The 16,442-nt window shown below is 42.3% G+C and overlaps 1 protein-coding gene across 1 annotated transcript in view; it reads left to right on the top strand.

The window, feature by feature from the left end:
• LOC118357635 (rhomboid-related protein 1-like) overlaps positions 1–16,442 on the top strand; it is a 64,866-nt gene that overhangs the window by 28,963 nt on the left and 19,461 nt on the right. The window contains exons 4-5 of the mRNA XM_052478393.1: positions 457–605; positions 948–1,060. Coding sequence (XP_052334353.1) covers positions 457–605; positions 948–1,060 — 262 coding nt within the window. The remainder of the gene's footprint in view (positions 1–456; positions 606–947; positions 1,061–16,442) is intronic.

Raw genomic sequence — 16,442 nt, 5'->3', positions numbered from 1 at the left:
CAAAATTTGAGAGAAATAAGCTTTTTTGCGTATGGAACATTTCTGGAATCTTTTACTTCAGCTCATGAAACATGGGACCAACACTGCGTTTATATCTAAATGCCTCACAATGGCGGTGAATGGTCTGAAATGACAATGAGGCTATGATAATTACTATTTCCTTTCATTAAAATTCATGGAGATAATGATTTATGAAAGGAGCAAATGGAATCGGTCCAGCTCTGTGTCTCTCTGTATTTGCATCTCTTGTTGGTGCCAATGGAAGTCACCAACCGACGCAAGGCATACGGCGTTCGAAAAAAGACAACATTCGTGGCATTTATTAGCAAAATCACAATATGTTTTGGCACTGCAATTTCTTGGCTCTCATAACAGAAATCTGTATTATATGATATCAATGAGTGTCTGAATGAAGAGACGTGGGTGTGAACCAGCGTGTGTCGTCTCTCCCGTCAGATCATCGTGTTCATGTGCTATGGCATCATGCTGAATAAGTGGGTGCTGCAGACGTACCAGCCAGACTTCATGAAGAGCCCCCTGGTGTACCACCCCAGACACCGCCACCAGGTCTGGCGCTTCTTCAGCTACATGTTCATGCACGTTGGGTAAGAGACCACCCCACCTGATTCACATACACACGTGCACCTATACATGCGCGCACACACACACACACACACACACACACACACACACACACACACACACACACACACACACACACACACACACACACACACACACACACACACACACACTCAGTGTGAGGCAACAGGAATTGATACTGGAAGGCATTGACCGATAATGCATTAGATAGGATTGATGGTGATAGATGACTACTGTAGTTAACATTGATGAAGTGTCTAGACTAAAGGAGCTGATTAAAATTATATGCATAATTAATCTGTTATTGAGACCAGAATCATCCTCCTGTTCACTGCGTCTCTCAGGTTGGAGCAGCTGGGGTTCAACGCTCTGCTCCAGCTGATGATCGGAGTTCCCTTGGAGATGGTCCATGGCATCCTACGCATCAGTCTGCTGTACATGGCCGGTGTTTTGGCAGGTGAGTGTCGGTGTGTTAGCAACGTTGGTTGATGTGATAGTATCAGTGTTAATTGTGTTAGTAACCCTGTATTTTAGTGCTGATAGTACTGTATCTTGGTACTTTGGTGTTTTAGTATATGAATCTGTTGGTGTAGTAATATTTTAGTTCCTTGGTGTGTTAGTCTGTTCCACATGGCTGGTACGTTGGCCATAAAATGTACACTACCGTTCAAAAGTTTGGGGTCTCTTCGAAATGTCCTTGTTTTTGAAAGAAAAGCACATTTTTTTTGTCCATTAAAATAACATCAAATTGATCAGAAATACAGTGTAGACATGGTTAATGTTGAAAAAGACTATTCTAGCTGGAAATGGCTGATTTCTTATGGAATACCTACGTAGGTGTACAGAGGCCCATTGTCAGCAACCATCCATCCTGTGTCCCAATGGCACATTGTGTTAGCTAATCCAAGTTTATCATTTTAAAAGGCTAAATGATCATAAAAAAATTTTTTGCAATTGTTAGCACAGCTGAAAACTGTTGTTCTGATTAAACAAGCAATAAAACTGGCCTTCTTTAGACTAGTTGAGTATCTGGATCATCAGCACTTGTGGGTTCGATTACAGGCTCAAAATGTCCAGAATCAAATAACTTTGTTCTGAAACTCGTCAGTCTATTCTTGTTCTGAGAAATTAAGGCTATTCCATGCGAGAAATTGCCAAGAAACTGAAGATCTCGTTCAATGCTGTGTACCACTCCCTTCACAGAACAGAGCAAACTGGCTCTAACCAGAATAGAAAGCGGAGTGGGAGGCACCGATGCACAACTGAGTAAGAGGACAAGTACATTAGCGTGTCTAGTTTGAGAAACAGACGCCTCACAAGTCCTCAACTGGCTTCATTAAATAGTACCCGCAAAATACCAGTCTCAACGTCAACCGTGAAGAGTCGACTCCGAGATGCCGGCCTTCTGTCGCGTAAAACCCTTGTTTCCTAGTACTGTATCTCTTTTATGTCCACTCTGCATGATTTTGTTTTCTGACGTTGTAAATCACTTTCTCTCTGACTTGTACTTGTATAAGAAGCTGAAGCCTAATTCCAATTGAGCGATATTCATTCATTTTGTACTGTTTTTCTATTGTCTACTAAAAACATTGATTCTTTCACTACCCTTATTTCCTTCCTAGCATAAGATGGTGTAAATGTCGTTCAACTCCTCGTGCTCCCTGAAATTTACACACACCTGCACGTGCACGCATGCCCACACAAACACACACACACAGTACATGCTCATGCTTTTATTTATTTTTGTGATGATGACAGACCTGGGCCAGGTCGCAGTTATAAATGAGAACTTGTTCTTAACTAGCCTACCTGGTACAATAAAGGTGAAATAAAGTAAAGTGAGCCAGTGAAGCAGAAGATTTTAGGCCTCCTCTCTTCGGGTATTAGCCTAAGTGCAGACAAAACTGAAGTAGGAAGAAAAGCAGTGGAAGGTCTGTTTTCAAGCAGGTAGATCGGCGCCAGGGGAGCTTGGGGTCTACAGGCACAGCCGGGGGTCAAACTCACAGGTTCAGGCAGGGTTTTAGGGCAGCTAATGATGAGGCACACATAATAAAGGGAGTTATGAGAGACCGAGGATTCACGTCCAGGTGCGAGGTCAGTGGAGCCAAACGCCCTGGCTCTAGGCACAGTGGGAGAGTAATAAAGACCCGGATCCCCGAGCCCTCCTGCCTTCAGCTAACAGTTTTACATGAAAAGAACAGGCAGACATCAAACAGAGGAAAAGAGGGGGGACAAGTAAGTGAGCAAGTGGTGCTGACTCTTCCACTGGAGTTTTAGTGTGGCTCATTTAATGCCAAACGCCATATAGCAAGGTTTATAGCTTTATGCTGTTGGAATTAATTGTCTGTTTGAGTTAAGGCCGAGTAGCAACCTCCATTAACATATTGTGAGCAATCGTAACAATAAATTCTCTACTGTGCTTTATTCCAAGTGTGTGTGTGTGTGTGTGAAAGAGAGTGACTGAGAGGGGGGGGTGTATTTCCGAATGTATGTCTGTCTTTGTAAAGTTACTGCATAGCTCGGTGAGAACAACCGTGTCTGTTTCCCAGAAATCTCCTGTCTGATTGTTTGTGGACAACATAAACCTTGTATTACCAGACTGATTACCGCTGCACTAGACTTACCGTTGTTCTAGCACAACAGAATGTTTATTTATTTACCTAGGCAAGTCAGTTAAGAACAAATTCTTATTTACAATGACAGCCTAGGAACAGTGGGTTAACTGCCTGTTCAGGGGCAGAACAACAGATTTTTACCTTTTCAGCTCAGGGGTTTGAACTCGCAACATTCCAGTTACTAGTCCAACGCTCTAACCACTAGGCTACCCTGCCGGCCCAAAGTAATCTCGCAAGACTTCTGGATGCTTGTACCAGGTTAATAAAAATTGCCCAGGGATACAGATGACTTGGGATAACTTTTTTATTTCTCTTTCCATTTTGTAGCCTTTGTCTATCTCATGTTAATATTCATGTTCTGTTCAATCATGTCAGGATTTGTTTGTTCTTGTAAAACAGTAGAGCTCACCGGGTTTAGTTGTGCTTCGAGATTACATCCTCAGCGAGACCTTCAGCAGGTAGCGTGTGTGTGCGTGCGTGTGTGTTACAGGGCGGTACAAGAGTTAAAGGGATTAGATTATACACAGTAGACATCTCCGACCTATGCATAGTAGTTATTTTCGGGTTTTTGAGTAACTATACCATCAGTTCTTCGTGACATAATGTGGAGGATGAGGAATCCTAGCTAGGTCATGAGTTGCTCTGCGTGGTGCTGATTTTCAGTGTTCATGAATTCATTAATGCAATAGTCGGTTACTGGACATGGCCTAGTATTTGCAAGTGTAGATATGCTTATACTTGCATCAGTGCGTGGGTGTTGACTGAAAAGCAGTTGATCCTGTAGGCTTATAGGGACCCTATAGCCAGTTTCAGTCATTGTGTACTGCTGCTGTATCCCACTGTAAACCCCCCAAAACCTGTGAAGATATGTGAAAAAGATCCATACTGTTGCTCCCATATCAAGACATTAATTCAAACAAGGATAAGAAATATGGATGGCTTTGCGCTGATGCTGATTCTCAATTCTAATAATGGTGTCAGTCCATCATTGAGATCTCTCTTAATGGGATCAATTCAGGAGCATTGGTCATCAAGTTGTCAATGTGATAAAAAATAAAGCCTGTAAGAATGATTCAGACCTGAGACTGGGCTAAATTGATTTTTTGTTATCTCTGTTCCTCGGTTTTGGTGAAATGGCTATAATCTTTTTTTAATTGCCTTGTATTTTTTTTTGGGATAAAAAATGATCACTTGTTTTGTAAGCCCAGGAGGTGTGAGTGTTTCACTGCAGTACAAGACAAGGGAATGCTGTAGGTAGGCAAGTCTTTTTACATTTGTCTCAGTTTCATCAGGACACGGAGACCCAATAAATCTGTATTAAGTCCACATTGCATTTCTCTAATGGGAATTTTAAGACATGGGAATTCGATGCACCGTTATGTGAGATGGATTAGTTATCCTTTGTATTTTAGATATTTTTTATCTGAATAAAATGTTAGAGTCCTCTGCCCTCTTTAATCTCTTCCCAGGAAGTTGATTTGAATGAGCGCCAGCGTGAATACCTGGTATGGCTGTGATGGAGTAGAGGGGTCCGATCAGACAACAAGTTGACAGTTATTTTCCCTTCATGCTGTGCCATGTAGAACAACTTTGAGCCAGCCTATAGGGAAAGGGAGAATGAGAGCAGAGGAAAGTAGAAGGGGGGTTAGAGGAGGACAGAAGAGGGTGCAGAGAACACAAGGCTAGATAAATCACCTCAGGTGCCAGGGAGAGGTGACTCTAACACCCTGACCCTAACTCAGGCTCTGACTCCTGGTGGAAGGATATTTATTATTCACTGTGGCCCTGAGGGAGGAAGAGAGTGAGAGATGGAGGAAACATGAACCACTCTTCTAGCTTATGTACTTGTCAATTTGGCTTTGCTTCAGCCAGTTGAGTCACTTGCTTCATTATACTTCTTGTTCTTTTGGTTCTTTGAATGCATTAATGGTGTTGTGTGGGCTCAGTTGTCACTAACACTACACAGTACATTTGCAGTATAGCCTGTATGAACTGAGTTCTGTTTGAGTGCATGTAACCCTTTAATATTAGCCATGGAGCCCTGTATTGTGTATAGATCCTGGTGTTGCATAAAGCCCCTGCCTTGTGTGCGGTTCTGTGGCTGTAAGCCCCTCTGATGTAGTCTCTTGGCGGTGGGGTAGTGTGATTGTGCATTGAGGAGGCAGGCAGGGTGACCTTGGCGCAGTGCAGCTGGCTCATTGGCTGCCGGTGTGATTATGGTAATCCCCCAGCCCTCTTCCATGGGGCCCTCCTCACCGTCAACCTCACCACACAATGTGGCACCATCCAGGCTCACTTCCTCTCCTAGCCTTTTTTCCCCTCATCAATCTACACACAATACCCCGTACTGACAAAGCAAAAAGAGGTTTTTCGACATTTTTGCAAATTAATAAAAACATATCACCTATTCAGACCCTTTACTTAGTACTTTGTTGAAGCACCTTTGGTAGCGATTACAGCCTCGAGTCTTCTTGGGTATGACGGTACAAGTTTGGTACACCTGCAGATCCTCTCAAGCTCTGTCAGGTTGGATGGGGAGCTCTGGCTGGGCCACTCAAGGACATTCAGAGACCTGAAGCCACTCCTGCGTGGTCTTGGCTGTGTGCTTAGGGTCATTGTTCTGTTGGAAGGCCATCCTTCACTCCAGTCTGAGGTCCTGAGCACTCGCTCTGGAGCAGGTTTTCATCAAGGATCTCTCTGTACTTTGCTCCTTTCATCTTTCCCTCGATCCTGACTAGTCTCCCAGTCACTGCTGCTGAAAAACATCCCCACAGCATGATGTTGCCACCAGCATGCTTCACAGTAGGGATGGTGCCAGGTTTCCTCAAGACGTAACGCTTGGCATTCAGGCCAAAGAGTTCAATCTTGGTTTCATCAGACCAGAGAATTTTGTTTCTTATGGTCTGAGAGTTCTTTAGGTACCTTTTGGCAAACTTCAAGTGGGCTGTCATGTGCCTTTTTACTGAGGAGTGGCTTCTATCTGGCCACTCTAACATAAAGGCCTGATTGATGGAGTTCTACAGAGATGGTTGTCCTTCTGGAAGGTTCTCACATCTCCACAGAGCTCTGTCAGAGTGACCATCAGGTTCTTGGTCGACTCCCTTCTCACCCAATTGTTCAGTTTGACCGGGCAGCCAGCTCTAGGAATAGTCTTGGAGGTTCCAAATGTCTTCCATTTAAGAATGATGGAGGCCACTGTGTTCTTGGGGACCTTCAATGCTGCAGAAATGTTTTGGTATCATTCCCCAGATCTGTGTCTTGACCCCATGGCTTGGTTTTTGCTCTGACATGCACTGTTAACTGTGAGACCTTATATAAACAGGTATGTGCCTTTCCAAATCATGACCAATCAATTGAATGTACCACAGGTGGACTCCAATCAAGTTGTAGAAACATCTCATGGATGATCAATGGTAACAGGATGCACCTGAGCTCAATGTTGAGTCTCATAGCAAAGTGTCTGAATACTTATGTAAATAAGGTATTTGTTTTAACTTTTATAAATTAGCAAACATTTCTAGAAACCTGCTTTCGCTTTGTAATGATGGTGTATTGTGTGTAGATTAATGAGGGAAACAAATAATTTAATACATTTTAGAATAAGGCTGTAACGTAACAAAATGTGGAAAAAGGGAAGGGGTCTGAATACTTTCTGAATGCACTGTATATTCTATTTCTGTGGGTTATCCTGTCCAGTCTAGTCCAGGTGCGTTCTGTTTGCTTTCTAGAGCACAGGAATGTATTTCATTAGTTATTTTTGTTTAAACAGTGAATAATTTTCTCCCAAGTGTCTTTTGTATCTGTTTGCTGAAAAGCTGTTGTGACTGAGGACGAGATCGGTCGTGACCAGAGTCTATTCGGACACATATCAGCAACCACTGGTATGCATTCGCACACACAGAGACACAAACAGTACACACACACTTTAATATACACCACACTTACTCTCATTTACGCTAAACACACACACGTGCACACCCAGGCGTCAGATGTGATTATATCTGGCCTCTGATGCCTGGTGCTGTGTTGAATGGTCTCTCCTCTCAGCAGCTCTGAGGATGTGACTGCGGGAGACTATAGAGTTTTCTTGGTGGCCCGTGTGCTCCTGGGAAAACATACATGTTATCAGGTTTTTCCCCTGGCAAATTTGGGCGGAGCAGAACACTGTCTGCGATAGAATAAACTGACTCAATCTCCGAGGAGACCGAGGGCAAAGTGTCTGTGGACCGGGTGTTTTAGCACAGTGCAAAATGTACGAGTTTTATATGCCTGTGTGATTAAGTGCTGCTCTCAAGGCCCTGATGTTGATATTACTGCTTTTGTTTTGACACAGTGTTTTGGAAACCCATTGATTCTATGGAACTCAGCTGTGTGTTTAGAATGGGCTTTTGTGTTGTGTATTGGTCCTAAATGTTGTCTGTCTGGCGTATGGGGACTCTGGTGGTTTGTTTTGACTGGATATACAGGTGGGAGTGTTGTTTATCTTTGATTTCTATGGGAATTAGCGTTTGTATCCCGTTGGTGTCCTTGTGAACTGGGGATGATGATTAAAAGGCCTCAGTCTCCTCTTTCCATTAAGGTCATTCTAAGGTTGAATATTTTCCTCTGCACTCGTACTCTACACCAAGCCAGAGAAATGGATAGTGGTGGCAGATTGGATGTGGACTGATTGTAGATTGTGCGGCTCCCCTTTGAAGAAAAGCCACAGATAGTTGAATGAGGATATATCCCTTATGTCTCCGTGCCGTCAGGGAGAGGAAGCGTTCATCTCTATCTCACTGTTGTACCATCATATTTTAAACAAACTTCCTCAGACTGACAGGATCATTACAGTTCAAATGGGACTAGAAAATGGGCGCCCATTCGAGTAATGACCTTTAGAGTTATGAGCATGTCAAATAGAGGATAGGGTAGACAAAAGCCCATGTGACAGATGGCTAGCCTCCAGTCATGTCACCCCCGCCACCCTCTTCCACCCTCCCCTCCCTTCTACCTCTCAACATCAGCAGAGTTCCTAGATGCCCTTGTCTTGATGTGTATGACTCTTGTTGTGTAATTACTGCAGACACCACTCAAACACAAATCTTTTTGATAAAAGGAACAAAAGCACATGTCTTTACAGATCTAGGCTATGTAAGCTTGAAAGGAAAATACCACTCCAAAACGACATTTTAGCATTGGTTTCACTAGTTCTATATCTTGGAAACTTGATTGCTGACATCCAAAACATTTTGGGACTTTATCAACAGTTGAATAATGAAACAGATACCAAATGATTGTTTTGGAGTGGTATTTTCCTTTAAAGTTAGGTTTGGGATACAGGCGTTCCATTAGTGCTCATCCCAGTGTAACAGAACAATGTGTTGTTGACCTCCTGACCCAAGCTCAGTCCTCTCATGTGCACCGCTTGTGATCCTTCCCCATTGCAGTCAACTTGTGTTAATTTGACATTGTCAAGGTTGCTGATTAAGATCTCCTACTCGTGTTTAATGTGGCTGCCTCCTCGGCTGCACTGTGAAAAGCACACTAATTAATCTGTGTCTCGTTAGAGGCTGTCAGTTTCACTTTACCTGAGGAACATTAGATACTCCTCCTACTGTGGGTAAACCCCCACCCCTTTGAGAAAACACACATAGAAAGGCCTCTCTGGCCTTTTAAGTAAGTTTCTTGCCCTCTCTGCATTAACACTATTTGTTCCTGTGGGCCTACTCTCTCACGCCTTCTTTCTCTCTTGCTCTTTCTCTCACTCTCTCCCTCCCTCCATTTCTGATTGGTAAATAAATCTGATCAGGCATTTCCCCAGTTTATTAGCAAGCCGAGGCAGCCTTTGGACAGGGACAGTGCTGACTACAGCACATCTTGCTTAGATGACCAGGAGATTGAATACATACAGGATAGATCTCCCAGCTAGCACATAATGGTCTGAGCACCATTCCCACAACTTTCTGGGAATGGTGTAGGGTAGTTGCTTGGCATCGGAACATTATCACAAGGAACTTGACCAAAAAAAAGTAATTTTCTTTCATAGAACGTTTCCTAAAAGTGCAAACATGATTTCATTTAAATTTTGCTACTGTTCTAAATCTTCAACTGGTTTGACGTTGGGAATATTCTCAATTAGCTCAGAGAACATTAAGAAACAATATTATTCTGTGGGAATTTCAATACTTCATCATAATGTTTCTTACGGGTTTCCTCATGGTTCTATTTATCAAATAGTTCAGAGAATGTTAAGAAAACCTTGAACCTTTTCACACGTGCCAGAACACGGGTGTGATCATTATACAGTGATCCTTGTAGCATAGGATCAGAACGCTTATTTAGAACGTCCAGTTTGGGTATGATGCAACACTCAGCATTTGAGCTGGCCACACTTTTTTTTTCAGAAACATTTTGCGCAAACACAGTCCTTACAAAGTTATGTCCAGAATGTGAGCAGGTTATTTTTGGATGCAATGTTCAGACATTCACAGAAGTAGCTACAGCATAACACAGTCATCCAAACCGGAAAAATGTAGGCTACGTTTGTCCGAGCACTAACAGGAAAGATTGACATAACACAAGTGGTCGATTTTGTATAACTCTCGGCTGACAGACACTACAATATGAATTAGCGAATAGCAATTACTATTTATAATTAATCACATCACGTGTGAGCTCACCATTGATCAAAATAATTGAGTAAAACACTTTCTAGAAATCAAAAGTAGACCGCCGATGGGTAGTTTCTGCACGCCGTCATGTTTGTTTTTTCTCACAGAAACCAAAGATAAGAGGAGACGAGATGAGTTTGGTCTGTTTATAGTATGCATGTTGAAGGGGGTGTGTCTTCTACCATCGTTCACATCCCACCATTCACTTCTGGATGTTCTCGAAAAAAATGAGTGAACCTTTACTCACCTAATTTTGTTTCATTACAATCTATGCAAGAAATTGAATGCATGTTTTGTCACCAGTACTTGAAAACATGTGAATAAAACAGTAAATATATAAGTAATTACCACACAAAACATTTTCTGATAGTGATTTATTGATACAAGTGTCGCGTGCAGGCAGACAATCACATAACCTCCCACTCTGAGCCATTCAGTGTTGTTGTTTATGTATGTAATTAGTGAGCTAAGCTGTAGCATTAGCAATGTCTTTTGAAAGGAGACGACTCATAAATGCGGAAATTCTGGAGATTTTTTAAAATTCTGACAATGAGTCTGAGTATGAAAGTCAGGATTCAGATTCTGACAGTGACAGTGAGGAGCTGCCCCCAAACCCTGGAGCCAACTTGTTGAGGATAAGGGGCAGTATTTTCACTTTGGATGAATTTCATGCCCATAGTGAACTGCTAATATATGCATATTATTATTACTATTGGATAGAAAACACTCTGAAGTTTCTAAAACTGTTTGAATTATGTCTGTGAGTATAACAGAACTCATAGGGCAGGCAATCTTCCAAACAAGAAGTGAAATTCTGAATGTGGGGCAACTTTGACGTCATCGCCCCCCTCCTTTCCCAACAAGATATGGATCTGGTAGCACTTCCTACGCCTTCCTCTAGATGTCCTCATTCAGTAGAAAGTGAATGGAGCATTTGCTGTGAACTTTGACCGAATGGGAGGGGAAATAGTAAGTGTCCCGACATTTCTCTGTGGGTGCTACGGCTGTTCCATTTGGCTCCAGCTGAAAACGTATGATCCGGTTGGAACGTTATTGGATATATATGATAATAACAGCCTGAAGATTGATTCTCTACTTAGTTTGACCAGTTTATTCGACCTGGAATATATCTTTTGGAAGTTTTCGTGCAAGTTATGCTGGACCAGCAGTCAGTTTTTGGGCACGTGAGCTGAAAGTGATCGCAAATGCAGCTACTTGGACACTAGTATTGGACATTATGGAACAAAACAATGATTTATTGTGGAACTAGGACTCCTTGAACTACATTCTGATGAAAGATCATCAAAGGTAAGGGAATATTTATGTTGTAATTTCATATTTCGGTTGACTCCAACATGGCGGAGAAATACTTTTATGTCTGAGCGCCGTCTCAAATTATTGCAATGTTAGGCTTTTTCCGTAACGTTTTTAAATAATCTGACACAGCGGTTGCATTAAGAACCAGTGTATCTTTAATTATATGTAGAACATGTATCTTCAGTCAAAGTTTATGATGAGTATTTCTGTTATCTGGCGTAGCTTTCTATAATTCCTCTGGATATTTTGGAGGCAGTTCTGAACATGGCGTCAATGTAAACCGAGATTTGTGGATATAAATATGCATATTATCGAACAAAACATAAATGTTTTGTGTAACATGTTATATGAGTGTCATCTGGTGAAGATTTTCTAAAGGTTAGTGATTCATTTTATCTCTAATCCTGCTTTTGTGACTCTATCTTTGGCTGGAAAAAATGGCTGCATTTTCCCTTTGATTAGGTGGTGGTCTAACATAAATATATGTTGTGTTTTCGCTGTAAAACATTTAAAAAATCGGACATGATGGGTAGATGAACAAGATGTTTATCTTTCATTTGAGGTATTGGACTTGTTAATGTGTGAAAGTTAAATATTTCTAAAGAATATTTTTGAATTCCCTGCGCCACCTTTTCAGCTGAACGGGGGGCGGAGTTCCCTGAGGGGAACGACTTGCCCCAACAGGATTAAGAACCCTGAATCTGAGGACCCCTTGTCCACTGACGATGTCCCAGTTCCCTTTGAAGATGCTGGTGGTGATGGAGGCAGACCGACAATGGATGAAGTACAGGAGTTCTGTGGTAGCTGGAAGGCTGCCAGCCATTTCACCCCTCCTGGCCCTGCTGTTTGCTTTGATGAGTCCCAGTCTGGAGTGCAAAGCCTCTTGCCATTTCCATCTCAGGCAGAGTGCTTCGAGTTGTTTCTGACAGAGGAGCTGGTGGAATTCATAGTAGAGGAGACCAATCGCTATGCCTTGGAGCTACAGGAGAAGAGAGAGCCAGGAGTGAAAGGGAAACTCGCCAAATGGGTGACAACGAGGGTTGCACATTTGTGCAACCAGGGTTGCATATTTTGAGGTGGAAACCTTCCGTGGGAATTAATGGAAATATATGGGAATTAACAACAATATATGGGAATTAACAGGAATATATGCAAATTAATTCAAATTATTTAATTAAATGTAGATGTTTTTTTGCATTGGATATATTTACCATATCATATGGAGACAGAAACATAAACCTTTTGCGTTATCATAAGTAGACATAATTGCAAATGATTAATTCAATCCTTCCAATAGAAATAAAAACATCTATTTAGTTATTTAACTTTAATTAAATGAGTTGACTCTTCACATGGGATTATTTCACTGAACAACAAAAGGGAATATTGAATGATCCCCAATGATCACTATCACATCTCCCAAAAACTGTTTCAACATACATCTGTGAAATGAAAGTCAAGAAACTAAAGCTTTGGTTGTATTCATCTCAGGCTCCCATGTCTTCTCCCTGGACTTCCTTAATGTCCACCTCTTGAACATCAGACTCTGAGGCCTCATCTTCACTGTCACTTTCCAACCTTGTTGAGGATGTCTCGTTATCAGGCTCAAAAAGCCATCAATTTTTCAACCCTTGTATTGGTCAGCCTGTTGCGTGCTTTGGTGTGTGTGTTCTCAATACAAGGACCAGTTGCGATCTGAAGCGGCTGATGTTAGTGAGATTTGGAGGATGATAGAGGCAACAGGGGAAAGAGCCACAAAGTCCCTTTCACCAGGTAGCTGATGAGATATGTTGGCACGACTGCCAACGCTTAGATGTGCACTTCGCCAGACTGCCAAGAACCTTGCCCTCATCCAGGCCAAGGTGGCGAGACACGGTAGTGATGACACCATAGGCCTTGTTGATCTCTGCACCAGACAGGATGCTCTTGCCAGCATACTTGGGGTCCAACATGTACACTGTGGCATGTATTGGCTTCAGGCAGAAGTCTTCACGCTTTTGATGCATTTCAGAACTGCAGTTTCCTCTGCATGGAGCAACAGGGAATTGGGCAGGGCAGCACAGATTTCTTCTCTTACATCTGCAAGCAGTCTGAACATCAGACAGGATGTCATTGTCTCCCTCAATCCGTGCAATGGCTACTGCTATAGGTTTCAGGAGTTTCAGGCTACTTACCACTCTCTCCCAAAATACTTCATCCAGGAGGATCCTCTTGATGGGGCTGTCCATATCGGCAGACTGTGATATAGCTATTTCTTGGAGAGACTCCTTCCCCTCCAGGAGACTGTCAAATTGATGACAACACCACCCTAATGGCTGTTGCTGGGCAGCTTCAACGTGGTGCTCTTATTCTTCTCACTTTGCTTGGTGAGGTAGATTACTGCTATCGCCTGATGACCCTTCACATACCTAACCATTTCCTTGACTCTCTTGTAGTGTATGCATTATTTTCAGTGCCATGTCCTTGAGGAGCAGATTCAATGCATGAGCAGCACAGAGAATGGGTGTGATGTGAGGGTAAGGACTCATCCACTTTAAACCAAGCAGCCTTGATGTTCGCATGCATTGTCTGTCACCAGTAAAAATACCTTCTGCAGTCCAAGGTCATTGATGACTGCCTTCAGCTCAACTGTAGAGACCGGTGTGTCTGTTGTCCCTTGTGTCTGTGCTCTTGTTCGAATACTGGTTGAGGGGTGGAGATGTAGTTAATTATTCCTTGCCCACGAACATTCGACCATCCATCAGAGATGATTGCAATACAGTCTGCTTTCTCTGTAATTTTCTTGACCTTCACTTGAGCTCTGTGGAACTCCGCATCCAGCAAATTAGTAGATAAAACATGTCTGGTTGGAGGAGTGTATGCTGGGCGAAGAACATTCAGAAATCTCTAACGATACACATTGCCTGTGAGCATCAGAGGTGAACCAGTTGCATACACAGAGTCAAAAAAACTTCTGATTCTAGGAAGACTATGAGCTAATATAATAATAATAATAATAATAATAATAATAATAATAATAATAAGCTGAGCTAATGAGCTGTTGCTATCGATAAGGTGTCGTCTTCATCATTTTCACCTCAAATAGAAGTAGAGAGACTTTTGTCAGAGGTTGCTTGTTGTGAGCGCTGAGGGAACTTTATGCACTCTGCCAGATTATTTTGCATCTTTGTTGCATTCTTCACATATGATTTGGTACAGTATTTGCAAATGTACCACCAATACTGCAATAAAATAGACAACTATTACATATTGGCCTATGTGTTTTCTTGCTGTGTTTTCATCCAGTAAAACTGTTAAGGGGAGATCGCTAGCACACAAAAACTGGCCTCAATCTTCAGCTCCAAAGATGTCCAGCTCCAGTTATGATATTGTCAAATGCTGTTTGTGTGTTTTGGTTTCTGAAAGTACATAATAAAGAGGAATTATTAGTGATTAGAATATAGTGTCAGGATATAGCAATAAAACAATATTACAAAGAAGTAACATAATAAACACTGCTATAAAAAATAATGTATTGTATTGGCAAAATCACAAATTTGTGTTATGTGTAAGAAACAGTAACTGTTGAGCTCCACATGGGGGCAGAGCAGGGCAGAACAGGCCAATCAAAAACAAACCATGGTCATAAATGTTGTATTTATTTAACTAGGAAAGTAATTTAAGAACAAATTATTATTTACAATGACAACCTACACCAGCCAAACCCGGGCGATGCTAGGCCAATTGTGTGCCGGTCCCAATCACAGCCGGTTGTGATACAGCTTGAATTCGAACCAGGGGGTCTGTAGTGACGCCTCTAGCACTGAGATGCAGTGCCTTAGACCGCTACGCCACTTGGGAGTCATGAGGCCAGGGTAGCTTCAAAATACAACACAAGCGAATACTTCACTGACGCAATTAGCATTGTTTTACAGAACTAATAGAAGAATGTAGCTAGGTACATAAGCACGATTGAATATAACACCATAAAGGTTATGAAATGAGTAACGTTACCTCGCGTGTCCGCGGTTATAAGGAATATACACAAATATATTATGCTCCGTACATACATGCATACATACAGTGAACTACAGTAGAAACAACATAACACGACTTACATAATCTATTATAACGTAATAAGGCACTTACTTGATTCAAATGCACACATTTCCAAAGTTATTATTAGTAATGAAAACAACAATGACTGCGATGCGGGCACCAGAACCTCATAGATATCATCCTAACCAACTTGCCCTCCAACTTGCCCTCTAAATACACCTCTGCTGTCTTCAACCAAGATCTCAGCGATCACTGCCTCCATTGCCTGCATCCGTAATGGATCAGTGGTCAAACGACCTCCACTCATCACTGTCAAACACTCCCTGAAACACTTCAGCGAGCAGGCCTTTCTAATCGACCTGGCCGGGGTATCCTGGAAGGATATTGATCTCATCCCGTCAGTAGAGGATGCCTGTTTTTTTTTTATTTAAATGTCTTCCTAACCATCTTAAATAAGCATGCCCCATTCAAGAAATTTAGAACCAGGAACAGATATTGGTCTCCCCAGACCTGACTCCCCTTAACCAACACAAAAACATCCTATGGCGTTCTGCATTAGCATCGAACAGCCCCCATGATATGCAGCTGTTCAGGGAAGCTAGAAACCATTATACACAGGCAGTTAGAAAAGCCAAGGCTAGCTTTTTCAAGCAGAAATTTGCTTCCTGCAACACAAACTCAAAAAAGTTCCGGGACACTGTAAAGTCCATGGAGAATAAGAACACCTCCTCCCAGCTGCCCACTGCACTGAAGATAGGAAATACTGTCACCACTGATAAATCCACTATAATTTCAATAAGCATTTTTCTACGGCTGGCCATGCTTTCCACCTGGCTACTCCTACCCCGGTCAACAGCACTGCACCCCCCACAGCAACCCGCCCAAGCCTTCCCCATTTCTCCTTCTCCCAAATCCAGTCAGCTGATGTTCTGAAAGAGCTGCAAAATCTGGACCCCTACAAATCAACCGGGCTAGACAATCTGGACCCCTTCTTTCTAAAATTATCTGCCAAAATGGTTGCCACCCCTATTACTAGCCTGTTCAACCTCTCTTTCGTGTTGTCTGAGATTCCCAAAGATTGGAAAGCAGCTGCGGTCATCCCCCTCTTCAAAGGGGGGGACACTCTTGACCCAAACTGCTACAGACCTATATCTATCCTACGCTGCCTTTCTAAGGTCTTCAAACGCCAAGTCAACAAACAGATTACCGACCATTT

Source organism: Oncorhynchus keta, chromosome 24 (genome assembly GCF_023373465.1).
Source record: "Oncorhynchus keta strain PuntledgeMale-10-30-2019 chromosome 24, Oket_V2, whole genome shotgun sequence".
NCBI lineage: Eukaryota > Metazoa > Chordata > Actinopteri > Salmoniformes > Salmonidae > Oncorhynchus > Oncorhynchus keta.
This window is presented reverse-complemented; position numbering and strand designations above follow the sequence as displayed.